This window comes from Empidonax traillii, unplaced genomic scaffold, assembly GCF_003031625.1.
Source record: "Empidonax traillii isolate 1590-97213 ecotype Southwest subspecies unplaced genomic scaffold, ASM303162v1 scaffold2052:size41041, whole genome shotgun sequence".
Classification (NCBI taxonomy): Eukaryota; Metazoa; Chordata; class Aves; order Passeriformes; family Tyrannidae; genus Empidonax; species Empidonax traillii.
The window spans coordinates 4611-29731 of NW_020957245.1; the positions used below are offsets into that span (position 1 = coordinate 4611).

General features: G+C 59.3%; 1 protein-coding gene across 1 annotated transcript; it reads left to right on the top strand.

Moving 5' to 3' along the window:
- Positions 1 to 203: 203 nt before the first annotated feature.
- ADORA1 (adenosine A1 receptor) lies at positions 204 to 24559 on the top strand. Its single transcript, XM_027909318.1, has 3 exons — positions 204 to 316; positions 781 to 1165; positions 23890 to 24559. Exons 2-3 carry the CDS (start codon positions 825 to 827, stop codon positions 24524 to 24526), a joined length of 978 nt encoding a protein of 325 aa, XP_027765119.1. The 5' UTR covers positions 204 to 316; positions 781 to 824; the 3' UTR covers positions 24527 to 24559.
- The last annotated feature ends 562 nt before the right edge of the window (positions 24560 to 25121 follow it).

Here is a 25121-nt window from a genome sequence, read left to right on the forward strand (position 1 = left end):
CACCGCCTCCGCCCGCCCACCCCCGTCCCCCCTCCCCCGGTTCCTCCCGGTCCCGGCGAGCCCCGAATCGGGTCAGTCGCTCTTTAAACGCTGGAAGGCGGCACCATGTGATGCTCGGGCTCCGGCGGGGAGCGGGCAGCGCCTGCGGGAGCCGAGCGGTGCCGGGCACCGGGCACCGAGCGCAGCCCCGGCCCGGTCCCCGCAGCATCGTCCCGGCCGCCCCCCAGTATGAGCCCCGCCCCGCCCCGCGGGGGGACAGCTCTGCCTATTTTGGGGTGAGGACACCCCGAAACAAGCCCCGGCCTTGCAGGACAAGGTGAGAGGGGTCGGGGCGAGCGCGGGCGGGCCGGGGCTCGGGGCTCGGGCGGCTGTGGGAGGTGGGGGGGATCCAGGCGGGAGGGGTAGCGGAGACACCGCTGCGGATCCATCAGCTCTGAGGGGGTCCAGCAGATGGGCCCAGGGCCACCCGACGGGCGCGGGGGGCTCTGCTGCTCTCCCTGGGCTGGTCGGGGGGTCCCACTCCTCCCGCAGCGCCGGGAGCGGTGGCGCTACGGGATGAAGGTGAGCGCGGGACGGAGGTGGCTGCGGGACGGAGGTGACTGCGGGAGGGCGGTAACTGCGGGACGGAGGTGGCTGCGGGATGAGCCCCGCGGGGGTGTCGGAGCCCCAGGGGACGGCACAGACGGGAGAGGGTTTTTTGCCACCCCCCGCCCAGGCTCCATCCCGCTCGCAGCGCACTCAGCGATGCCAGTCCCTCACAGCCTCCCCGTGCATCTGCAGGTGACCGAAGGACCCCAGCGGGAGCGGGGGGGCACCGGAGCATCATGGCACACCCCATCTCAGCCTTCCAGGCTGCCTACATCTCCATCGAAGTGCTCATCGCCTTGGTGTCCGTGCCGGGCAATATCCTGGTCATCTGGGCTGTGAAGATGAACCAGGCACTGCGAGATGCCACTTTCTGCTTCATCGTGTCGCTGGCGGTGGCCGACGTGGCCGTGGGGGCTCTGGTGATCCCGCTGGCCATCATCATCAACATCGGCCCGCAGACGGAGTTTTACAGCTGCCTCATGGTGGCGTGTCCCGTCCTCATCCTCACCGAGAGCTCCATCCTGGCGCTCCTGGCCATCGCCGTGGATCGCTACCTGCGGGTGAAGATCCCTGTCAGGTAGGAAGGCGCGTCGGGACCGGCCCTGCGGGGGTTAACAGGGTGTGGGGGTGCCTCAAGCTCTTGGAGAAGCACTGGGAGAAAGGTCTTCTTGCACTCCGCCGTCCCAGACACGTCTGGCTGCGGCAGCGACCGGGACAGGCTGGGCTGGGGGGGGGTCCTGGAGCCTCCAGCAGCTTCTTTTGGGGGTTCAGGGGGTTCTGGGTGTGCAGGCAGAATCACAGTCCCTCAAGGACCCCCGCGGCCAGGACAAAGTGTGTCCCCACGCTCGGGAGAGCCCTGGTGTGGTGCTCAGGGAAGGGGACATGGATTTGGCTTCCAGCCCAGGTTCTCCCTCACCATGGGGACCCAGGAGCCCAGGGGGGACAACCTGCTGGCTCATGGACATGTGGGACACAGCTCTGAGGGACAAGAGGTGCCAGCCTGGCACGTTTCCTGGGGCAGCCTCACCCAGGAGAGACCCCACAAATGACTCTTTTCCGTTTTCCCCCTCTCATCACCCCCATCTGCTGCCATTCCAAGCCCAGGGCAAGGACCTTGGGGTGTGAGCGAGGGGGACACTCCGTGTTTGAGCTCTGCTGCTCCAGGAGGAGACATTTAACCCTTTGTGCCCTGTCAGGGCTGTGCTGCAGCCCCTGGGGCTGGGGAGTGTCACAGTGGGGCTGGGGGCTGCCAGTGGGGCTGGGAGGGGAGATGACACCCGGCCTGGGCGCTGCTCCAGTGTGTCCCAGCTCAGCCCTCACTGAGCAGCTGCTCTCCCTGGTCCCCCTTGCTCTGCTCAAGGACATTCCTGGGCTGCAGGGACACCTCAGCACTGCTGGAACACAGCCCAGCCCAGCCCAGCACACCCCCACTGCTGCCATCCCATTGACCCCGTGGCAGCCCAGACAGTTTGCTGGAGGGGTCCCCAACCCTTCATCAGCACAAACACCCCCAAGGGGCACCCAAACCCCTTGTGTTGGTGCTGCCCAGGCCCCAATGGGGCAGGAATGGCCTTCCCACCCTGGGAGACGGGGACACCAGCGTGGGGATCAGCTGACAGCCCTAGAGTGCTCAGTGTTCCCAGATCCACGGGATCCACGGGATGAGGCCAGGGATGTGTTGCTTTGGGGTTTTTCTGCCCCCACAGCCGGTGGAGCTGCCTGGGAAAGGAGCGTAAGACGAGGGGGTGTGGGGTGGGGGGTGCAGGATAAATCCACAGTTCCTGCCCACCCCCTCCCCGCCACACATGATCTCACAGACTGTTCCCAACTTCCTCCCTGCCTGTGATTTTCCCACCCTGACGAATCCCTGTCTCCCAGCCTGTTGGTGTCACCAAAGCAATTCCCACCCTGTCGTTGCTCACGGGGCTTTTTTGGGCTCTCTCGTTCCCTGAGTGGGGTGTGGGAGTTCTGCAGACTTCCAGCAGCACTGCCTGGCATTTTCCTCCCAATCCCAGCCCCTTTTCCTCCTTTGCTGCTCTCTGGGCCTTTTCTGGGGAGATTCCTGTCCTGATCCGGGAGCAACATTAACTTGGAGCCCCCATGTCGGGTGCAGTTTAAGTGGGTTTTTCTCCCGCAGTGTCCCCCCAGAATTTTATCATCCCATTCTGTGTCTGAGCACTTGGCACCAGGAGATTTTCCTCTGTCTTTTCATAGCCCACTTTAATATTGAAAAGCTTTGCAGCTTCATCATCTTAATGGTTGCACACTTGGAGGTGTTTCCCAACCTTGCTGATTCTGTGTCTGGATGAATTCCCAGCAGTTGGAAATGCAGGGATTTTAGGGGATGTTGTGCCCTACATACAGCAAATAAGAGAGGAAATACCATAAAGGATATACCCTGAGTCTGTAATGCCTCGAGTTTCTCCTGCCCTGTTGCAGGATGCTGAAAGATGAGACTGGAAACATTTTTCCAGCTGGAATTGCAGCATTGGGGTGCCACCCCAGAGAGGTTTGCGGGCAGGTGGGGGGTGAGGAGGGGGATTCTTGGCCTCAGGCCCATCCCTAGGGCAGCCAGGACACGGAGCAGGGACAGTGTGCACTCTGCAGCCTGTCCCTGTGCCAGGGAAATTCCACAGATAAGCCTGGCACGAGGTGGATGTTTGCCAGGGTGATCCATACATGGCTGAGGGGTCTTGTGGGATGGGATTCCTGGGGATCCCACACATTTCCAGACCTGCTCTCTGCTCACAGGAGGCTCAGACAGAGGGGAATGAGTCTCACAGGATCCCAGGATGGTTTGGGTGGGAAGGGATCCTAAAGCTCACCCAGTTCCATGGGCAGGGACACCCCAGCCCAGGTTACTCCAAGTTTATCCAACCTGTCCTTGGGCACTTCCAGGGCTGGGGCAGCCACAGCTTCTCTGGGAAGCCCCTCACCACCCTCCCAGGGAAGAATCCCTTCCCAATATCCCATCTCTCCCTGCCCTCTGGCAGTGGGAAACCATTTCCAGCAGGGAATTTCCCACAGGCAGCTGCCAGGGCCTGGGAGCAGCAGGAGAGGGGCTCCAGGAATCCCTGCTCCGAGCCCCTCCCAAATGCCAGCCCCACTCCAGGGTCCCCCACGTGCATTTCGGGTGTCCTGAAGGGCTCTCTGAGGGTTTCCATGTCCCTGTCACGTCCCCAGCTGGGGGGAGAGAAGCCAGAGGGACTCTCGGCTGGGGGGAGAAGCAAATTCACCTCAGGGCTTTTCCAGCCTTTCCGTTCAATCAGACTGGGAGTGCAGCCTGGCAGGGACGGGGAACACAGTGCATCAAAGCCAGCTCCAGGCTCCCCAGGGACATCCCAACCCTTGGGGGACAGCCTGCAGGTCTGATCCTTCTTCCAGCAAACCCCTGGACCATCTCAGTGCCAGAGCTGAGCCCCGGGGGGACACCGGGAGCTCTGTGGCCCCGGGGTGGGGATTTCCTGGCAGCAAACGGTGCCCTGAGCCCCTGGGGAGTCCCAGGATGGCAGTGGGAGATGCCAAAGCAGCACCCAACGCTCTGCCTCGGGATCCTCCGTGGCACAGAAGCCCAGAGCAGTGTCAGCTGCCCGTGCAAGGGAGAGGCAGATTTACTCAGACAGAGAGAAAAATCCCGGTTTGGGTTTTTTTTTTTCTGTTTTGTTTGGCTCTGAGGTGGCACCTCCTTCCTCTGCACCCCCTGCCCCACTCAGCACACACCCAGCAAGGTGGGGGAACCAGGATATCCCAACAAACCCAAATCCCTCTGCCCCAACCTCTGAATATCTCCCCTGCTGGCTCCTGGGGTCTGATCAGTGCTGCCTCCTCCCAGGATGTCTTTCCTTGACCACGGGGGATGCAAGAGCATTGTTTGGGCTGAGCAGGCTGGAGCAGAGGGTACCCCCTCCCCAACCACACAGGGGCTGCCCTAAACAGCTGCAAACCACCTAAAATAGCTCTGCTGCCTCCCCCACCGCTCCCACCTCCCCTCTCACATCCTTCCTCTGCGCCGGCGACAGGGCAGGACCCCCATCCTGCCCCCCACCCCAGCCGGGCCCAGCGGGGTCCCCCCAGCCCAGACCAAACTTCCCTCTGGCAGCCGCGGCTGGGGGAGATGAAACGAGTTCAAAGGGAGGGGAAGGAGCCGACTGGGGGGTCCGGCAGGAACCGGCCCCTCAGCATCCCCTGCAGGCAGGAACTGCCCCCTCAGCATCCCCACCAGGCAGGAACCCGCAGGATGCTGGAGGAGACTTTGCCGGGGGATGTTTAGGACAGACGTTGAGCTCCTTTGTCACCACCCTCTGCTGTCCTGGGGGTCCATCTGTGCTCTGGGATGTGTTTTGGGCTGCGGCAGAGGGGGGTGGTGTCCTTGGGCTGCACCAAACAGCCCCTTGGCTAGCGCTGCTGGGTGTGTGGATGCACCCCCAGGCCTGTCTTGGGGTGTCCTTTGGGTTCCTCACCCCAAACCCTTTGAAACGTGTGCCAGGAAGAGAAAACCTGCAGAAATTTGCTGGTTTGCCTCATTTATGGGGTCTCTCACTCCACAGCAAGGTCTCCCACCCTCTATGTCCAAACTCCAACTTTGGGGTCCCCCCTCCCACCCTGTGGCATCCCAGGGATCATCCCCCCAGGGTGAGCTGCATTTCCTGATGCTGAGGGTTTGGAATACTTACCTGAGGCTGCAGAGCCATGGAAACCAGGCCAGGATGGGCTGGAAATCCCTGGGAATCAGGGGGACAGGAGGCTGGGGGGCAGCAGAGGGCAGGCTCAGGGTAGGGCAGGCTGTGACAGGGCTGGCATTCCCGGAGCTCAGGGAAAGCAGGAGCATCCTGGGCCCTGCCCTGCATTCCCTGCAAGGCAGGAGGGGAGGGGGACAGGCAGGTGGCCTGGGAGCTCTTGGATGGACGTGGCAGTGGAAGCTTTTCCCTGCTGGACTCCCTGTTTTCAGGCTCCTGCCGGGATTGCAGATGCTCTTTGCCCTTCTCTCCAGCCCTGCCAAGGGCCTCAGGCGTGGGGCCAGCTGGGGCTGGGTCACAGCAGACCTGGGAAGGCTCTTTCCCCTCAGCCAGCTGGGCTGTGGAGCAGGACACACATCCCAGAGGGCTTTTCCCCCTTTCAGGTGTCCCAGAGAAGCTGCCCCATCCCTGGAGTGTCCCAGGCCAGGCTGGATGGGCCTGGAGCAACCTGGGCTAGTGGAAGGTGTCCCTGTCTGTGGCAGGGGGTGGAATGAGATGAGTTTGAAGGTCCCTTCCCACCCAAACCATCCTGGAATTCCATGATTCCTCCAGCATTTCATGACAGGGCTCAGCAGGCACCCCCTGCCATGGGAGGACGTTGGGATGAGACTCTGCTTTGGCCCAAATTCCCAGGCACCAAAAAACCCAAAGGCCTGTGGGACAACTTTCCATCTTTCCACTTGTCCACTAAAGTGCCAGGAAATCTCCCTGGGCACTTGGGATCTGAGGAATATTTTCATTGGGGTTTTTCCCCCCTTTCTCCTGATTTTCAGGACAAAGCACCAACCCCTGATGATGAATCCCCAGTAAATTTGAAGGCAGGTCCCCAGCAAGGGCAGAGGACACATCTGCACATCTGCAGACAGGGAAGGTGGGACACAGAGCAGCCCCATGGCCGGCTCAGGGTGACCCCACAGGTGGAGCTGGGGAGGGTCCCAGTGCCTGTGGGAGCTGATCCCTGGGGCCAATCCCCTGGGAAGTGGGAATATCAAACCACAAAAGCAATTTTTCAGGCCCTCACAGGGTTTTCAATCCAGAGCACCGGGATGAAACCAAGAGAAGGACAGGCAGGGGTGGGTTTCACGTGTCCCCACACGGACACACGTGACGGGAGGTGTCTCCAGCCACCCTGGCAGGTGCTCAGTGAGGGCAGTGGTGAGAGATCCTGCCCAGCCAGGCCGGGGAACAAACCCAGCAAGGCTCTCCCAAGGCCTGTTTTAAAGCCTGGAGGATTTTCAAGCGTGTCCAGGTGACTCAGAGCTCGGGGAGCTGCTCTCACGCCAGGAGCTCATCTCTCCTCCTTCAGCCTCCATCCGTCAATGAAAGGATGCCACTCATCCTTACAGGCCCTTCCCCCGTGCAAGCACGTTGCATTTCCAGGGAAAACACTCCCATTTTTCCCATCCTGGAGTAATTCTGGGGACTGGCATGTCTTTGCAGCCGCTTCTTTCGTCTCTTCCCTCGCCGCCCTCCTCCAGGTGTATTTTTAGCCAGGCAGAGTGATCTGTGGAGACCTCCATGGCAGGGAACAGGCAGATCTGAACCAAGGCTGGAGATTAAAAGGCAGGACTCAACTCCCAGTCCAGGGAGGTTTGTGGAGACTCCAGGCTGTTTCCCAGCCGCAGTTTCCAGCACAGTGCACCAGCTCAGCGTGTGGGTGCTGCGGCAGAGCCGGCGCTTCCCACCCAGCTCTGCTCCAACCAGATCCGGGTGCACGGACGAGATGTGCTGGTCCAGCACCAGGAATTGAATTCCAGTATCCCCGAAACACTCCGCGCCTCGGGAGGGATTTGCCAGCACATTATATTGGTCTGAGATCCTGCTAAATACCTGGTAAATACCCAGGTGAGCTGGTTTTCAGCCCGACTCTCTGATCCACGGGGTAATTTGCAGCCGAGAGCCGGCTAAGTCAGGGATCAAAGCCGCGAGGGCTCTTCCCTGGGCGAGGGAATGTCTGGATTAGGCTCGGCGGGAGCGCTCGCAGCTGCTGCAGCGGCGCCACGAGACCTTCGCCACAGACACAAAATCAGGTCACTCCAAAAAGCTCCAGACGCTGCAGGGAAGAGACTTGGGCTGGCAGCAGCATTCCCAGCTCCCGGGATGTCATGGAAAACGCTGGGGTTCGGGGTGTCTGTCACCCCGCGGTGCAGCGAGGGAAGGGGCGGGGGACGCTCAGGAGGGAAGGGAAGAGCCGTGAATCCCGTGCAGGGGCGCTCTGGACTCGCTGAGATTTGGAGTTATTCCCAAATTTTCAGGATTAAAAGGGCAAGGGGAGGTGAATGGCCTCGAGAGAACCCAGCTGAGCTTCCCAAGCAGCGCTATCCCATCTCATCCCGGTCCTTGTGAATCTCAGCAGGGCAAGACGTGGCTCCCGTGCCGGGTAATCTGCGCTGACCCCGTTAGCTGCGAGGCCACATCTGTGCCAGGCACAGCTCCACATCTGCCAGGGCTGCACTGCAGGGCCAGGAATGAAAAAACAGCTCCTTCGTGTTGCTCTTCCCCTGCTGCTCCCCAAAGTCCTGCTCTGGGAGCATTTCCATGGGGGTTTTCCCCATCTCTCTTGGTTTTTGCGTAAAGCGTCACCCCTTGGGACTCGTCCCGGGTGGATTTGGAGGCACAATCCCAGCAGGGGCACATCTGGAGACAGGGAAACTGAGGCACTGAGCAGCCCCACAGCTGGCTCAGGGTGTCCCTGCTGGCAGGGACAGGGCCTGGGGCGCGTGGGGAGGGTGGAAGGTGAGATGTGCTGGGAAAACCCACTCTGGGCAGAGCTGGCCTCGGGTCACGGCTGTGCCAGGACAGCCTGGCTGTCCCCAATCCCAGCCGTGGGAATCCCAGCAGGAGCAGTTCAGTGGAGCTGGATTATTTCTCTCTTGCACCTCACAGATGGTTCTGGAGCCCACTGGGGGTGTTGGAATAAGCTCGAAGTGTATCTTAGGAGTGCCAGGAGTTGCAGTGATAGGAGGAGTGACGGGCTCAGACTGCAGGAGGGGAAATTTAGGTGGGATATCGGGAAGGAATTCCTGGCTGGGAGGGTGTGGAGGGGCTGGGATGGAATTCCCAGAGAAGATGTGGCTGCCCCAGCCCTGGAAGTGCCCAAGGCCAGGCTGGAGCAGCCTGGGATGGTGGGAGGTGTCCCTGCCCAGGGCTGGGGTGGGGCTGGATGGGATTTAAGGTCCCTCCAACCCAAACCATTCCATGATCCTGGGATTCTGTGGCTGCCCATGACCTCATCCTGCAGAGAGCAGACCCAAAAGCAGGTGAGATGGTGGATGGAGCCCAGCAAGGCTCCACAGCCACCAAGGGTCGGTCAGGTGTGGTGGTACCTCCAGCCCCAGAGGGCCTGTCACTGATCCCCAAACCCACATGGGGACACCCAGCCAGGCTGTCACCCTTCCACCTGAGCCCCTTGAGATGGTTCTCCCCTTTCCTGGCTGTTTCCTGGGGCGCTGGGTTGGTGCAGGGGATGGTGATGCAGCTCTGAGTGGGCGCCCAGGGCTCTCCAAGGGCTCTCTCTGTGCACTGCTGGCCCCAAGCCCAGGGAAACACCCGACAGGGGAGGCTCTGCCCGAGCAAAAGCTGCTGGTTCAGCTGCCCTGGTGCCAGCCTGGCCCTGCAGGCAGGGAGTGGGGCTGAGTCAGGACCAGCTCACCGTTGTCTGTGCCCCAGCAGGGGCTGCAGGAGCCCTTTGATGGGGGGCTTTCCCCACCCCTGAGCTGTGACTCCATCCAGGGGAGGTGTCACCATCACCTGGGCTGTGCAGAGACTGCCCCACCCCTGCCCCACCTCAGCCAGAGCAGGGCATGGAGCACAAATCAGGGACTCGGGGGGTCCTGCCTGGGGTGCAGGAGAGATCAGACACCACTCTGGGGGTGCAGAGGGGCTCAGACACTGCTCTAGGGGTGCAGAGGGGCTCAGACACTGCTCTAGGGGTGCAGAGGGGCTCAGACACCACTCTGGGGGTGCAGAGGGGCTCAGACACTGCTCTAGGGGTGCAGAGGGGCTCAGACACTGCTCTAGGGGTGCAGAGGGATCAGACATTGCTCTTGACACGGAGCCCTTCCCAGGGACCGGCTCTGGAGCCCCGGGCTGGTCTCCCTGTCACTGCCCAGCCCTTGGTGTGTATCTGGCTCTGGTGGGACCTGTGCCACGTGGCCACCACCCCTGAGCCACCCTCGGCTCCGTTTGCACCCCAGAGTCCATCCCAGGGCGGTTTTTAGCCCATTCATGGAGTTGGAAGAGGCTTAGGGGTGTCTCCAAATTGCCAGCTCGGCTCTGCTGCCCAGAAAGGGGGTGTTTGGCCCTGAACTCGGGTGGGAGGCAGCAGGGACCGAGCCCAAACTCTGACCTGGAGGGACAGTTTGCAGCCAGCGAGGCCACACTCCACCAGATCCCCTGCGTGGGACATCCTAGAGCAGCTGGTACCCGGCAGGAGGGGCTGCTGGCCACGGGGACTGCTCTGAGGGGACACCTGCAGGTCCCTGGGCCTCCAGGGCAGGAAGATCAGGGGTGGGAGCCACGGAGCTGCTTCCAAAGGGAATCAGCCTGACAGAGGGCAGGGATGGCTCATCCAAGGGGCACGGGCAGGTCTGTGCTCTGGGGGGGCAGGGGGGGATGGAAAGGTCATGGCAGCACAAAGAAGGTTGGGAAAAAAGGAGGAAAACGTGGGAGGCACCGGGGTGAAATAACCTGGGAGATGAGTTTGTTTGTGACACACAGCAGAGTCACTGCAGGGCAGGGGGGAACCGATGGGCTGGAAGGGAAACTGTCTGGGAGAAGGACAGGGAAAAACCCTGCAGGTCCTGCCAGGAGGTGTGAGGGGAGCCCAGACACAAAGCAGGGGAGTTGTGGTCCCTGCAGGCAGCAGGACAGGGAGTGTGGAGACTCCTGGGAGGGACAGGGACAGGGACAGCTTGGGAGACCCGTCCTCTTGGGGACAGCAGCACCATCTCAGAACCTGGGGCAGTGCCAGCCAGCACAGCTGAGCTGGGATGAACAGCACTGGTTTATCCTGGGCATAAATGACTGACTGTCCACAGGGGTCCTGTCAAAACAGTAGGGATGGGCTCGGGAGCCAGAGCCCAGCCTGGGGTCTGCTCTGGGCTGGGAGGGGACACCCCAGGGGGACGATCCTGCTGGGACACGTCTCATCCTGGACTTTCTGGCCCATGGAATGGGAAGGCCGGTGTCCCAGGGGCTGGCAGGGCCCTGGCAGGGAGAGGCTGCTCTGGCAATGTGGCAGCCCAGCTGCCAGCGTGGCTCTTGTGTGGGATGTCCTGAGGTAAGAAAGAGCAATTGATGCTCTCCAGGGAGGCCACAAAACATCCCCAGAGCCAGAGGGGCATCCTGAGAATAGCAATGAGCTGGGCAGCCCTGGCAGTGCCAGTGCAGCCCTGCCCTGCCAGCCCCAGCCCCAGAACAGCCCCCCATCCCCCAGGGGGTGAGGAGATGTCACTGGTGGTGCCACCAGCAAGGCAGGATGAAATAGCCCCAAAGGGTTGAGATCCCCCTTCCCAGAGAGTCTCGTGGGCTGAGGGCCAGCTGGGGATGGAAGGGCTGTGTTTGTTGATGTTGGGCAGAGCAGGGCAGGATCAGGAGCAGGCCCGGAACAGTCCTGGAAAGCTTTGCAGCATCTGAGTTTGCCCTTCACTGCACTGTGGGACCAGCACCTCCCTCTCTGCACCCTCCCCCCGTCCCTCACTGCCCTTCCCATCCTTTCCCCCCTCCCTTCCTTTCCCCCTGGCACTGAGCAGGGAAGCACAGGGAGCAGGTCCAGGGTGGACTGGGGGGGTTTTGTTGAGAACCAAAGTCTCTGATCCCAAACAGGAGCTGGAGGAGGAAGGGGGATCCCTCCCCCAGCCCCTTTCCCTTGTCCTCCTCTCCATCCCCCTCTGTGCTCCCCACAGACCACCGTGGGGCACAGAGCTCTGGGTGCCAGCAGGAGCACAGGGACAGTCAGGGAGGGGACACCCCTGTGCCAGCCCCTGCCTGGGTGACAAGAACACCTTTGCAGCTCCCAGGGCACAGAAAGCCAGGACATCATCACCAGGGCAGCTTCTCCAGCTCCTCCAGGCCCTTTCTCTCCCTGCACCCAGAGACAGGCAGGATTATTTTGGCCTCCTGCACAGGCAAGTGGCAGCTCCTGGCACCAGGGACGCTTTCTCATCCAGCCTGATCCATCCTGGCATGTCACAGCTCCCTCTGCCACTCATTCCCCCATCTGTTCACAGAGGGGGTGGTGCTGCAACCCCTCCAAAAAACACCAAGAGGCCAGTGCTGAAAGTGCTGCCTCAAGACACAGAATTAGCACAGACTTGGGGATTAAACTGCTCCTCTTTCTTTTCTGTGCTGGTGACAAACACTCAGGGACTTCAAACCCTGTAACATGAAGAGGTGAAACCCTCGTTCTCCTCAGTGCCAGGGGCTCTGTTTTCACCTGAGCACAGGGTGGTTGGGCCTGGGGGAGCCCAGGGCTGGGGCCAGAAGGACGAGGCTCTCCTGGAGCCCCTTCAGGCCCTGGAAGGGGCTCCAAGGTGTCCCTGGAGCCTTCCCTTCTCCAGGGGAACATTCCCAGCTCTCCCAGCCTGGCTCCAGAGCAGAAGGGCTCCAGCCCTGGGATTCCATGGATTCCCTGCATCCCTCATCCCCATGGCCTGGCCAGCCTGGCCGTCTGGGTGTCGATTCTGCCCCTTGTCCCTCGTAAGGCCGAGGAACCAGGAGGGTGCCCGGGGTGTCCCCCAGGCCTGGTGACATTCCCCAGATCCCCCCCAGCTGATGGAAACACTGAGCTGCTTCCTCCCAGCCAGCCAGGGCAAGCAGTTCTCCTCCAGGGGATTAAATAATCTTTTAATCTAAACGAGACAAATGGAGTGTAAATAAACTTCAGGTTGGCTTTGCATTTGCACTTTTTGTTTGTTTTCCTGGCGAGGGATTGATTCTCTGAGGTGAGGGAACATTTAATTGTGGTGTTAACTGGAGCCTTCCCTTCCCATTTGGCATTTCATCTGACTGGCTGAGATATGGATCCACTGTACAGGTTCATCCCAACAGAAATCACCTGATGGCTCCACACAGGTGCCCTCTGATCCTCACCTCACCCTTGCTCATGGTCTGGGCAGGGGGGAATAACAGAGTTTTTCCTCAGGCTTTGTGGGAAGTTGTGTTTGGAATCCAACCCTACCCCCAAATTGGCACTTCTGAAATGATTTTCACTAATTGAAACTACATATAGGCAGCTCATTAGCAAAACAAAAATAATTCAATTAATCCAGCTGCTCTCTGTGCTCGAGATTGATCTTTTAATCAGGGAAATATGCTTTGGACAGAAGATGGTTGTTTTGGGTTACTGTGTCCTCTGGGGTTTGGAAACAGGAGATTTCATCAGCTCTCCTAATTCTCCTTCAGACACTGGGGTGGAGAAAAAAACAACCTCCCTGGTTTTGGGAGCTTCCCAGCCAATTTTTTTCGTGCTTAATCTTTGAAGTGGGTTGAGTGCAGGGAGGGAAATGTTCCCTTTGCAGCGACAAATTGTGCCGTGAGGATCCCGGTCCAATAACAAGTGAAGCTGAGGAGCTGAGTTGTTGACTGCAAGATCAGGAGCCAGGTCAGCCAGGAGAAGGGCAGAAAACAAGAAATTAAAGGGCAGCCGATACCAATCTCTTGTTCCAGCTGTAATTTAGGATGTATCTCTTTTTCTTCTTTTTTTCTGAGGAGTCCTCCTGCCTTGGAGAGATCAAGACTCACCTCAGCCCTGCTTCAGGCTGGGTTTGTGCCTCCTAATGCAGAGCCTCTCTCCAGGCCCCTGCCTGCCTGTCACCCAGGGAGCAGACCTTGATGTCAAAGGCAGATGCCACAACACCAGCAGGTTCTCGGGACCTCCCTGATTTCCTTCTGCAGGGGGTCCCTGCTCTGCTCCCGCCTTTTGATGCCTCTGGATGCTTCCCAGGCTCCCGTGGCTGGAGGTGTCCCCTGGGACCAGCCTGGTCTTTGCTGCAGCAGTGCTGGTGGCTCCTGCCCTGGTGCTGCAGGGGTGGCACTGCCTCAGCTGGCACTTCCCTCCCAGCACGGGCAGATTCCTCCAAGCCTCGACATCTTCTGGGCTGGGGTTTGAGCCCCAGAGGCTCTGGGAGCACAGGCACCCCAGCACTTCGTGTCTGCTGCCTCATTTCCACCTCTCAAAGGGCCACATTTGTCAGATTTGGCATTTTAAAGTGGTTTCTGGAGCTACTTTCTCTCTTTCTTTGTCCTCCCCTCTTCCCCCTCCCTCCTCAGTTCCAAGGGCTGACTCGCAGAGTCCTCGTTTCAGAGAGGTTCTTTTGCATAACGAGCAGAAAATATGCAATGCATAGAAAAAAAACCAGGCACAATGCAACCAGTAATTGAAAAAAACGCTGCTTTTATCCAGCCAAGCCCTGGACCTGCACTGGAGATTGCCAGAGCTGCCTTTCATCCCTTCTCCTTTGTACTTTGCCTCGCCCTGACTTCTCCAATCACCCTCAGGATCCACTGCTGAGCCAGGCTGGGCAATCAGCTCCCACCTCACCCTGGGGCAGGGGCAGGGGCAGGGCTGGTGTGGGAGGCCCTTGGAGGTGGCCAAACCCCCCGGGGGATGGCCCAGCATGGCCAGGGCACAGGAGCTGAGACTCCTGGCCAAGCACATGGAGGTCCCCACCACGACACTGGGTGAGAAACAGCTCCTGTCGTGGGATCATGGAGGGTTTGGGTGGGAAAGGACCTTCAGGACCACCTCATTCCACCCCCTGCCATGGGCAGGGACACCTTCCACTAGCCCAGGCTGCTCCAAGCCCTTCCACCCTGTCCAGAGAGGGATGCACGTGGGTTTTGAGGGGCTCCTCCTGAAATCGTCTTCTGTGGGAGGTGGGCTCATCCCTGTGATGATGGACTTCAGACTCAGACCCACACTCCTCCTCTCCAAGGAGACGTTTGCACAGCAAATTCCCATTTTTTTGACAACAAAACAGCTCAGACACTGAAATTGCCCCGGGAGTTTTTGCAGAGGGGTAGCACTGAGGAGCTCATCACGCTGTCCCTTGGGGAGGAACCAGCTTTCCCAGCTGCACCCCCAGCTCTGAGGGACCAGGGTGTTCTCCTCTGTGTGTTCTGATTCCCAAGGGCCTGGTGCTGTAAAAGAGTCTCAGCTCGTGCTTTTTTGTCTTTTAAAGCAGCTCTTCTCACTCCTTGCCTGGCTCAAATCGCTGCTGCCTCAAACCAGCAGCCAAAAGACAAGAACATCACATTTTCTCCCCCAGTTCTGGGATCCTGCAGCTTGTCCCACGATTTTGCAGCCATTGCCAGGGGTGTTAAATCATCTCCCTCCCACCCCTGGGGGAAGCCAGAGGTCCAGGAAAGTCCTGGAGGGCCGTGACCACCCGTGGTGGAGCTGGGAGGGAGCCCTGGGGCTGCCTGGGCACAAATCCGTGGCTCAGTGGGACTTGAGCCCCACTGACCGGGGCACTGGGTGCACCCTTGGGACTGTCACGTGGCAGAGGAGGTGACAGGAGCACGGCCACCCCCTCAGCACCCTGGGGTGGCCTCGGTGCTGCCACAGCTCCAGGTGGTCTCACGGGGTCAGGGGTCGATTGGCACAAATCAAACTGTGGTTTCCATCAGGCCTGGGGTGCCCTGGGGGTCCCCAACCCCCCGTTTATCCCCCCCACACCCCGTCTGGGCCGAGGGGCTGAGCACAGGGAGGGTGATCCTTGCTGGGAGTGGCTGCTCATGCAGGGACAGAGCCCTGGGAGCCGTCGGGATCCACCGTCGGGATCCACCGTCGGGATCCACCCACGGGATCCACCCACGGGATCCATCCGCGGGATCCACCCACGGGATCCATCCGCAGGATCCACCCCCAGAATCCACCCACGGGATCCACCCACAGATCCCTCCACAGGATCCATCCACGGGATCCATCCACGGGATCCACCCCCAGGATCCATCCACGGGATCCACCCCCAGGATCTACCCCCAGGCTGCAGCCCGAGCCCAGCCTGGGCTCAGTGTCCCGAGCAGGGGGGTCCGTGGGTGCTGCTGGGGGCAGGATGCTGCTGGACGGAGTGGGGGAATTGCCACTTGTTCCTTCACCTTCCTTGGCCCCCAGAGGTGTCTCCACCCCCGGGGCAGAGCCTGAGGGAGGGACGGGGGGGAGGGAGGGGGTGAGATCCTTGGGCTTCCCATCCTTCCTCCCTGGGGTCTCCAGTGAGTGCCTCCCTTGCTGTGGGAGCTGCTGGGATGGCCCGGGGGGAGCAGATGGTCCCAGACCAGGGTGGAGCTGCCGTGGTCGCTGCAGTCCCCTCTGAGAGGAGAACAGGGGAGAGGGACCCGAGAGAGGCTCTGCACTTCCTGGCAGTGGTTTGTTCCCAAGGCTGTGATTCAGTGCCAGGGCCTGTGGAGAGCAGAGGCACAGACACTCTGGGCTCCAGCCAGGAGCAGCCCCAGGAGGGTGTGCAGGGAGCTCTTCCAGCCTGGAGTGACGCTGTGGCTGCTCCCGACGTCCCAGGGACCAGAGAGGTGATCAGACAAGTCTCCTTCGGTCAGCAGGGCAAGATTTAACTCAGTCCTTTGTCCCCAGGGCTGCTTTGGGATGTGCCCACACCCCCCTGAAGATCTCAAGGATCCCAGGATGCCTCCAAGATCCTGGGAGAGGGGCAGGGCAGGCTGAACCCACAGCAAGGCTGAACCCACCCCAGGGTAGCAGCACCTCCCCAGGCCCTGTCTGAGGTCCAGGTCCCTTCACAACCCTCTCTGAGAAATCCCAAACCACAGACCCCCCCTTTTGTGCCATTCTCCTGTCACTCAGTGGAGCTGTGGCCAACTCCAGCTTCTCCCACAGCAGAAAGAAGCTCTCACCAGAGCCCTGGGGGTGTCCTGTCTCTGTGTGGGGCCCAGGCAATGCTGGCAAGGTGAATTTCTGTCCTCACAATCCTCACAGTCACCCTCTCCCTCATCCATTAGAGAATTAGTGGCTGTTGGAAATTATTAGAGACGTCCAGTGGTCTTACTGCTTGTTGCAGAATGATTCCTGCATTTCAGGATGGTAAAACCAAGCAGACACAGGGGAGGGACCAGGAAGAGATTTTCCTCCTCGGCTCCTAAAAAAAAATCAGTTCCTCAAGATCTGAGGGCAGGATTCCTCACCACAGCCCCCCTGGCCTGTGTTCTCTGTCCCCTCTCATCCTGGGGGTCTGCTGGGGCTCCTCGGGTTTCTCCCACAGCTCCGACTTCTTGAAGATCAGCCAGGCAGAGATGCTTGGAGGGGACATACACGGGACACCTGGGGTGTTCCTGGTCCCTCTGGAGCACCAGGAAGGGTGTCTGTGGTAGGACAGGCTGGCAGGACTGTGCACAGCAGTACTTTGGTGCAGGGCTCCCGTTCTTGGTGGACGAGCTCTTCTGGCTCACCTGAAAGGCTGAGCCAGTCCTTTACATCTTGACTTGCCAGGTGGCATTTGACAAGCAACAAATCTGGGATTTTGGGATCAGGACAACCCCCCATGCACCCCAGAGGAGGTACTGGTAGGGCCAGTCTCCTGCATTCCGAGCACTCGTGGGAACAATTCACAGGGAGCTCCATCTGGGTGCCAGCTCTGGCTGCCGTTGGGTGACATCTGTCCCTCCCAAGGCCACGCCTCACGTGGTGACACCCTCACCAGTGGCCACAAACCCAGTTCCTTCCCAGGTGGAAAACCATGGAAGTGCTGTGGCCTGAGAGCGACGTCCTGCCGTGGTGGGGGCACCCCCTGCCCGGGAGAGGATTCCTCACGTCCCTGCCGTGGCTGTGCCATCGACACCACCTGTACCCCCCACCCCCTGAGAGTTCCCAGGGTGACCCTGGAGGGTGGGAAGGGCCACCCAGCAGCTCAAGGTGTGCTGGGCACTGTGGGTCCCCCACTGGTGGTTGTGGGAAGGGTGTTGAAGGGCTGAGTGTGGTTGGTGTTTGACCCCAAAAAGGCCACACAGCTCCCAAATGTCACAGGGGAGGGACGAGGACAGAGAGATGAGACTCAAACCATGCGGGAGGACCTTGTGCCAAGTGACATTTCTGCCAGTGCTGAGGGACCTTTACAGACCTTTCAACACACCCTCAGAGCCTTGGGAGCCCTCACGACTTTGACCTTCGGGGTTTGTGCCTAAAGGAAGGTCCAAAGATCCGAAGGGAAGGAGGACAAGAGGAAAAGCAAGAGAGTGGACAAAGAGGGCAGGGTTAGATGGGATAGTGGGAAGAAACTGGATACTGGGAAGGAATTCCTGGCTGGGAGGGTGGGCAGGCCCTGGCACAGGTTGTCCAGAGCAGCTGTGGCTGCCCCAGCCCTGGAAGTGTCCAAGGCCTGGTTGGATAGACTGGGATAGCAGAAGGTGTCCCTGCCCAGGGCAGGGGTGGGACTGGATGAGCTTTAAGGTCCCTTCCAACCCAACCCATCCTGGGATTCCGTGGTTCTGTGATTTTGGGGGCAGAGCCACCTCAGTGTCACCTCCCAGGGGGAATGTCCCATGACACAAGGGTCCAGCCCCACCTCTGTCCTGTGAACTGGAGCAGCAGGATCCCTGTGCTGGCCAGGGGGTTGGAACCAGGGGATCTTAATGGCCCTTTAGCCCAAACCATTCTGTGATTCCTCCTTAGGAACAAACTTTTCTCCCCCAGGGTTTGAGGTGCCAAAGGATCTGTGATGAGGTTCCTCTGTCACACAGCACCTCCCACCTCGTGTGAGTGCCCAGGGACCTGGTCACCCCCAATCCCTGGGCTGGGGACACCCCCCAGAGCCCAGACACCGGGGTTTTTTGACATTTCCCAGATTCTCATTTTGGAGCAGCTCTGAACACCAAGCCCCGAGTTTCCCACCCAGAGGCCTCCAGGACACGCCGAGATCTGACAGGGAGACCCAGGCAGGGGAAAGGAGCAAAAACCCAAACCCTCTGCCATCAAAGCACTTTTGTCCAGAGCTTTCCAATTAGATCAGGACATGCTCTGGCTGCTGTTCCTTGCTGCTCATAGAGCAGATGAACTTCGTGTCAGCTTGGCCTCCCCTCCTCCTGCCCTGTTGGCTCCAGCTCCTTTTCATTAGCAATGGTCTGTCTTCATTAGTGAATTAATTCCCCGGGAATTAATTCTGCAATAAAACCCACCAGAGCGAGGACCTGCAAAGCCACATCTTGGCTTGGCTGGACAACAGAAAGGATTTCCTGGGCACAAAAAGATAATCACAGAAATGCCAAAAACCCTCCTGTTTTACTCCAACCAGACCTGGGAGCTTTGGGGCTTTTTTTTTTTTTAAACATAACAAGAGGTGTTTGGGGAGTGCTGGGTTTGGATTGGGCTGGGGGTGGGAGGGTTGGGAAATGAGCTCCCAGCCCTCTCTGGGATGAGGGGGAATGGCTTCCCACTGCCAGAGGGCAGGGAGGGATGGGATACTGGGAAGAAATCCTTCCCTGTGAGGTTCTGGGGGCTGGGATGGAATTCCCAGAGAAGCTGTGGCTGCCCCAGCCCTGGAAGTGTCCAAGGCCAGGTTGGATCAACTTGGAGCAAACTGGGCTAGTGGAAGGTGTCCCTGCCCAGGGCAGGGGTGGAATGGGATGAGCTTTAAGATCCCTTCCCAAACCCCTCTGGGGTTCCATGTTCTCCTGGAGAAAAGAGGCCTCAGAGTTCGCTCCTCTGACTGGCATGTCCTGGAGTGTCCCCTCAGGAGGCAGCAGCTTTCCCTGGAGCTGCTGCTCCTTTCAGCTCTGACCAATTTGTCTGCCCTTGGGGACGATTTGTCTGCCTCCACCTCCACCCATCACCTCTTCCCTTCCCCTGGGGAACAAACAGCACCATCAATAATTCCTATTTTGCCTCTTTGTGTTACTTTCCAAAACCTCAAATACATTTTTGTTCCGCACCAAACCCAACCTCCTTCCCATCCCATCTCCCCAGGGAACCAAAGAGGTGGATGGTGGCTGTGCCTCCTTTCTCCTGAGGGCTTGGGGTGCTCTTTGTGGGGAAGGGATGGTGCAAAAACCACCACTGAGGTGGAGGAAAATCTACCAATTATGGTCAGGCTGAAAACCCCCCAGGCAAAGGAAATAAACCCAAAGTGGATGATGATGGTGGTGACTCTTCTCAGGGATGGTTTAGTCGCAGCTGCCAGTAACAATAATAGTGGCAATGAAATTGCAAGGATGCTGCTAATTGTTCTGATGCTGATGGTAATAATGAGATTATTTATTAATTGGGAGCCATTACCAGCATCTTCTAGAGCTTCTTCCTCCCAGACCCACCCCAGCCCTGTCATGTTAGTGCAGAATGAGGTAAATGAGAAAGGCTTTTCCTTCATGGAAGGAAAAAACAAGAGGAACAGCAAAGTCTGTCCCCGACCCCTCTGTTAATCCCCCACCACGTACCGAGGGGTTGGGAATCAGGTGGGATCTTGCATTTCCACCCTTGACAGAAGCTCAGGATCATTCAGGTTGGAAAAGACCTCTGGGATCATCAGATCCAACCTCTGACTGATCCTCACGTCGTCAACCGAGTGCCAGGTCCAGTCTCGCCGCAGACACTTCCCGGGAAAATAGGGTGTAAAGTGGTTGAAGGGGGCCTGTGAGCCCCAGGAGAGCTCCCTGGGCAGAGCTGGGGGAGGGATGGAGCCAGTGGGGTGGACAGAGGAGGATCTTGGAGGAACTTCACGGCTTTTGCCTCTCCACGTGGGTGAGGACAGGGGGCACCCGAGGGTTCCCAGGGAACCATTTCCCTGCAGCCTCCTCTGGGCTCGGTGCCTGAAGGAGCAAAGGAAGCAAAACCAGCCCCAAATGCTGCCATTTCCCATGGATTTTTGGGTTCAGCCGTGGTGTTTTTGGGACCTTGGTGCCCACGTGGAGGAGGGTGGGTGGACAGGCTGGTTCTCAGCTGCTCCTGCAGGGCCACGGTCAAACCTGGGGGGGCAAAGTGAGGTGGGGGCAGGGACAGCAGGTCCTGCTGCTCAAACCATGTGGGACGGGCCAGGCACGGGCAGGGAGGGGGCAAAATGGACATGGGCAAGGAGGGTGGGTCTGGATCAGGGCAGAGGGATGGAGATGGATCAGGGCAGAGGGATGGAGATGGATCAGGGCAGAGGGATGGAGATGGATCAGGGCAGGGGGATGGAGATGGATCAGGGCAGAGGGATGGAGATGGATCAGGGCAGGGGGATGGAGATGGATCAGGGCAGGGGGATGGAGATGGATCAGGGCAGGGGGATGGAGATGGATCAGGGCAGAGGGATGGAGATGGATCAGGGCAGAGGGATGGAGATGGATCAGGGCAGAGGGATGGAGATGGATCAGGGCAGAGGGATGGAGATGGATCAGGGCAGAGCCATGGGTGTTCAAGAACGGGGGATGGATATGGACCATAGCAGGGAGATGGGTATGTGAGGAGGAGGGATGGATCTGGACCAGGGCAGAGGGATGTGACATGGTTTGGGGAAAAGGGTCATACCCAGACCAGCAGGGTTCTCACAGCTGAGCTGCAGTCTCTCTTATCTTACCTGGTAGGGTTGTAATTTGTCTCACCCAGATATTAAGTACAGGCCGAGCTCATAATAAAAGACAAGAGGCAAGTTGCACAGAATAGCAGCTGTGGCTGTTAGGGGCTGATCTAACTTTATTTTACAAAATAGAAGGTTTTTATAGTGTAGATAAGGAAGGTTCTAGAAAAGGGGAAAGGTATGCAAAAACTTGGACAGGGCATTGGTCAGGACTAGGGATTGACAGATACAAAAAAGGGGGAATACATGAATCTTCAGATAACTTTTAAGTACTTAATTGGAAAGGCCAGATGCCTTGACCAGACACTGTCCAATCAAAAGCAGCCTGCTCTGTCCTGTGAGAGAAAGCTTACAATCTAACAGAGACAGTCTATTTATCTTATACTGTCTGGCCCACATCGCCAGAAGTTGTTTCTTTCCACCTTTTAAAATCCTCTTCCTCCTCCTGTTCACCCCCAGCAGGGATGGGTCTGGACCAGAGCAGAGGGCTGGGTGTGCAAGGAGGAGCAGGGATGGACGTGCAACAAGGTGGGAGCATCCACGTGAGGCAGAGATGTCCAGCAGAGAGGGGGTGGGTGGGTGGATGCAGGTAAGGGATGGATGTGTCTTAGGAAAGGATGACTGTGCAGTGAGAAGGACGGATGTGCCCTAAGGAGGACAGAGGTGCTGTGAGGAGGTGGGAGGTGGAGGAGCCCCTGGCAGGGTGTGCTCTCTGTTTCACCCCTCTGGACCCCATGAGCTGTCCCCCCGTGGTCTGCACACCCTCCACAGCTGCCCCCACATCCATCTGCACAGCTCAGGATGTTCTGGAGCTCTGGGGGGCCGGGATTGTCCCCCTGCAGCTGTTCCCCACCCCTCTGCTCCTGGTTCACAGGTGACAGTGGGGACTCGGTGCTCCCACCCGGGGGAGAAGGGTTGGGTGCTCTGGGGGTGCCTGCAAGCCCTGGGAGGGTGTTTGGGGCTGTGCTGGCCCTGTGGCTGCTCAGCACTTTGTGTCCCTCATGGTGGCTCTCCCACCGCTCTGCAGGGCAGGGTGGGGGAGCAGGTCCAACAAAATCAGCAGGAGATTCTGGGAAGCCCCAGGAGTGGGGAGATGGGACACAGCTCACAGGGACTGCCGGGAGGAGCTGGGATGGGGGACAGGGCTGTTATTTCCACTCTTGTCCCCCCCTCCCTGAGCTGCTCCAGCCTGGGGGGTGGGAGGGGGATGTCACAGGTGCCAGGGCACACCAGCCCCCCAAGACCTGTTCTGGGTGACACGGGGTGCACAGGCCAGCACAGAGTCCCACGGGAGCCTCTGACATCCCTGTGCCACCCCCCTCCCGTGGGGCCCCCTCCTCCCCTTCCCTTGTCCCACAGTCCCAGTTCTCTCCCACCCGCCCTGCCCTCCCCGTGCCCCAGCCCTGCCCAGAGCCTTTCTCAGGGTCTCCTGCCCTGCCCAGAGCCTTTCTCAGGGTCTCCTGCCCTCTCTGCTCCCCACAAGGAATAAATCACCCTCTGACTGCAGCCTTGGCTCTCAGAGGAAATGGCTGCCCACGTTGTCACCTCCTTCCCACAGGACCTGGCTGCCACCAGCATGATGGGAACCTTTTCCCAGGGTAGAGAAGGTTCACTCAGGGAAGCTGCTGGGGGGACTGGTGGCTCTGGACCCTTTGGACTCCTGAGGACTGATGTCCCCTCCTCCACCCTGAGCCCCTCCCTGCTCCCACCCTGATGCCTTGCCCTGAGAAGGGTCCTGAGAAGGGGAAAGGGACTGGTTTGGGGTCCTCAGAGATATTTAAAAGCCCCCAAATGCTCCGTTTCCCACCATTTCCTTTTCCAAAAAGGAAACCTTTTTCCAGGACCAGGATTTGCCACCCAGCTCCACGTGGTCCAGGTCAAACACCAGCAGCACTGACAGACCCAGCAAACAGCCAGGAAAGTGGTCTTTGTTCAGTCCCCTCCAGGGAAAAGCAACAACTCCGGGGCTGAGAACCTTCTGAGCCTCCAAGGAGAAGCTTTTCCGAGGGCCAGGCAGGAAAATCAATGGAGCAGACTCTACTTCCCGCTTGGAGAGCTCTGGGGAGATGAGCCCAGACCTGGAGTGCTCTCCTGCTCCTCCTCCTCCTCCTCCTCAGCCTTGGCACCAGCCCACGAGGAAAGAGGGTTTGTGGATGGGCCACCTCCATTAGGGATGGAAATGGAACAGGCTGTGCCCAGAATCTTCCCCGGGGCTCCATCAGCACCCCAGACCCTCCCCCCGTCCTCCTGGCTCCCAGGAGGTGCTTTGGCAGCGATTTCCTCCCCTGGCAGCCTGGAATGGTCCAGGGCAGGAGCTGCAGGCTGGGCTGGGCTGGGAGGACAGGGAGCCCTGCAGCTCTGGCTGGAGGGGCTGGGATGGAGCTGAGCTGGCAGTGCACACAGACCCCTCCAGGGGGTGGGGGAGGACACCCAGCAGGCCCCCTCCAGGTTCCTGAAGCATTTCCTGATGTGGCATCAACCCCCTGAGCTCCAGGAGTGTGTCTGGGGTCTCTACCCATCCCAGGGAAATCGGTTTGTGGACAGAGCTATCAGAGCAGGCCGTTACTGGTTGCCAGGGGAGGGGTGAGGGGCATCCCTCCAGCCCAGCACGGGCACTGCCACCCCACCTGGAGCAACCCGTGGAGATGGGAGGGAGTTGAGATGTTGGAGTGCAAGCCTTGGAAATGCAGCCCCCCAGGATGGTGTGAACTGAGGGGAATCACCCCCATTCCCACAGCTGCAAATCCCCAGACATTAACCTTTGGAAGGATGGGTAGGTTGGGTTGTGGGCTTTGAGCTGCTCACAGGTCACCCAGCAATCCGTGTGCAGCACTCTGGGAACCTGCACAGGGACATCCCAGCTGTACCTCCAGAACCCCAGATCCCTCAGACCAGACCCACTGAACTTCCCCAAACTTCCCATCTACACGAGGTTCCTGTGCAGGATCCCCCTGGTTTCGGTTCAGCTCTGATCGAGACGTGATTTTGAGAGGTGGGGGACGAGCCTGGCAGGTGTTGAGCTCCCCCCTGTGCCTCTTGTGCCCCCCCAGGTACAAGAGCGTGGTGACGCCCCGGCGGGCGGCCGTGGCCATCGCCTGCTGCTGGATCGTGTCCCTGCTGGTGGGACTCACCCCCATGTTCGGCTGGAACAACCTGAACAAGATGAGGAGGACTCAGGAGCCCAACGCCAGCCAGGAGTTCGTCATCACGTGCCAGTTCGAGACAGTGATCAGCATGGAGTACATGGTGTACTTCAACTTCTTCGTGTGGGTCCTGCCCCCCCTGCTGCTCATGCTGCTCATCTACCTGGAGGTCTTCAACCTCATCCGCAAGCAGCTCAACAAGAAGGTCTCGTCCAGCTCCAACGACCCCCAGAAGTACTACGGGAAGGAGCTGAAAATCGCCAAGTCCCTGGCGCTGGTCCTGTTCCTCTTCGCCCTCAGCTGGCTCCCCCTGCACGTCCTCAACTGCATCACCCTGTTCTGCCCGTCCTGCGAGACCCCCCACATCCTCACCTACATCGCCATCTTCCTCACCCACGGCAACTCGGCCATGAACCCCATCGTCTACGCCTTCCGCATCAAGAAGTTCCGGACAGCCTTCCTGCAGATCTGGAACCAGTACTTCTGCTGCAAAACCGCCAAGAACGCCACCGGCAGCACCACCACGGCCGAGCCGGCCAATTAGGGCCGGGGGGAGGGCAGGGAGGGGGATCTGTGCCCCCCCCCCGGCCCCGCCGGACTCTGCTCCTGCCGTCGGGAGAAGGGAGTGAGGACCTGGAGGGTCGGGGCCATCCCAGCAGCCGTGTCCCCCCCCTCTGCCCGGGGGGTTATTTATTCACTGTTTGGATGTTGTAGCCCTACACTGTTCCTTTCTGGGTTTGTTTTTGGGTTGGTTCCCCCCTCCTCCAAGTTTGTTTTTGTTTTTCTTTTTTTTTATTTTTTTAAGGGTTGCCAAGTATTTAAGGAGAGATTGTACAGACAGAGGAGCAGTTTATCTTCCTGCAAATAAAGAGCTGTGACCCAAACCAGGCAGGAGGTGCCCACCCATCGATGGAGACCCCCAGCTCTGTGGGGATGTGAGGGCACCTCCTGCTCTGCCCCCCTCCATCCATGGACCCAGCTGGGCACTGGGAACCAGGGAGTGAAGGTGCTGAGGGCCCGGGCAGGGGGATTGCTGGAGATCTGCAGCTCTGCAGGGCTTTTCTTCCCCCTCCACAGCCAGGGAGGGCTGAGCTGGGCACAGGCACAGCAAGGGATGGGAAAAGGCCTCCCATGGCAGT

Coding starts and splice junctions, on each gene's coding strand:
- ADORA1 (XM_027909318.1), top strand. CDS start 825: ATGGCACACCCCATCTCAGCCTTCCAGGCTGCCTACATCTCCATCGAA. Junction 1,166..23,889: donor CGGGTGAAGATCCCTGTCAG/GTAGGAAGGCGC, acceptor GTGCCCCCCCAG/GTACAAGAGCGTGGTGACGC.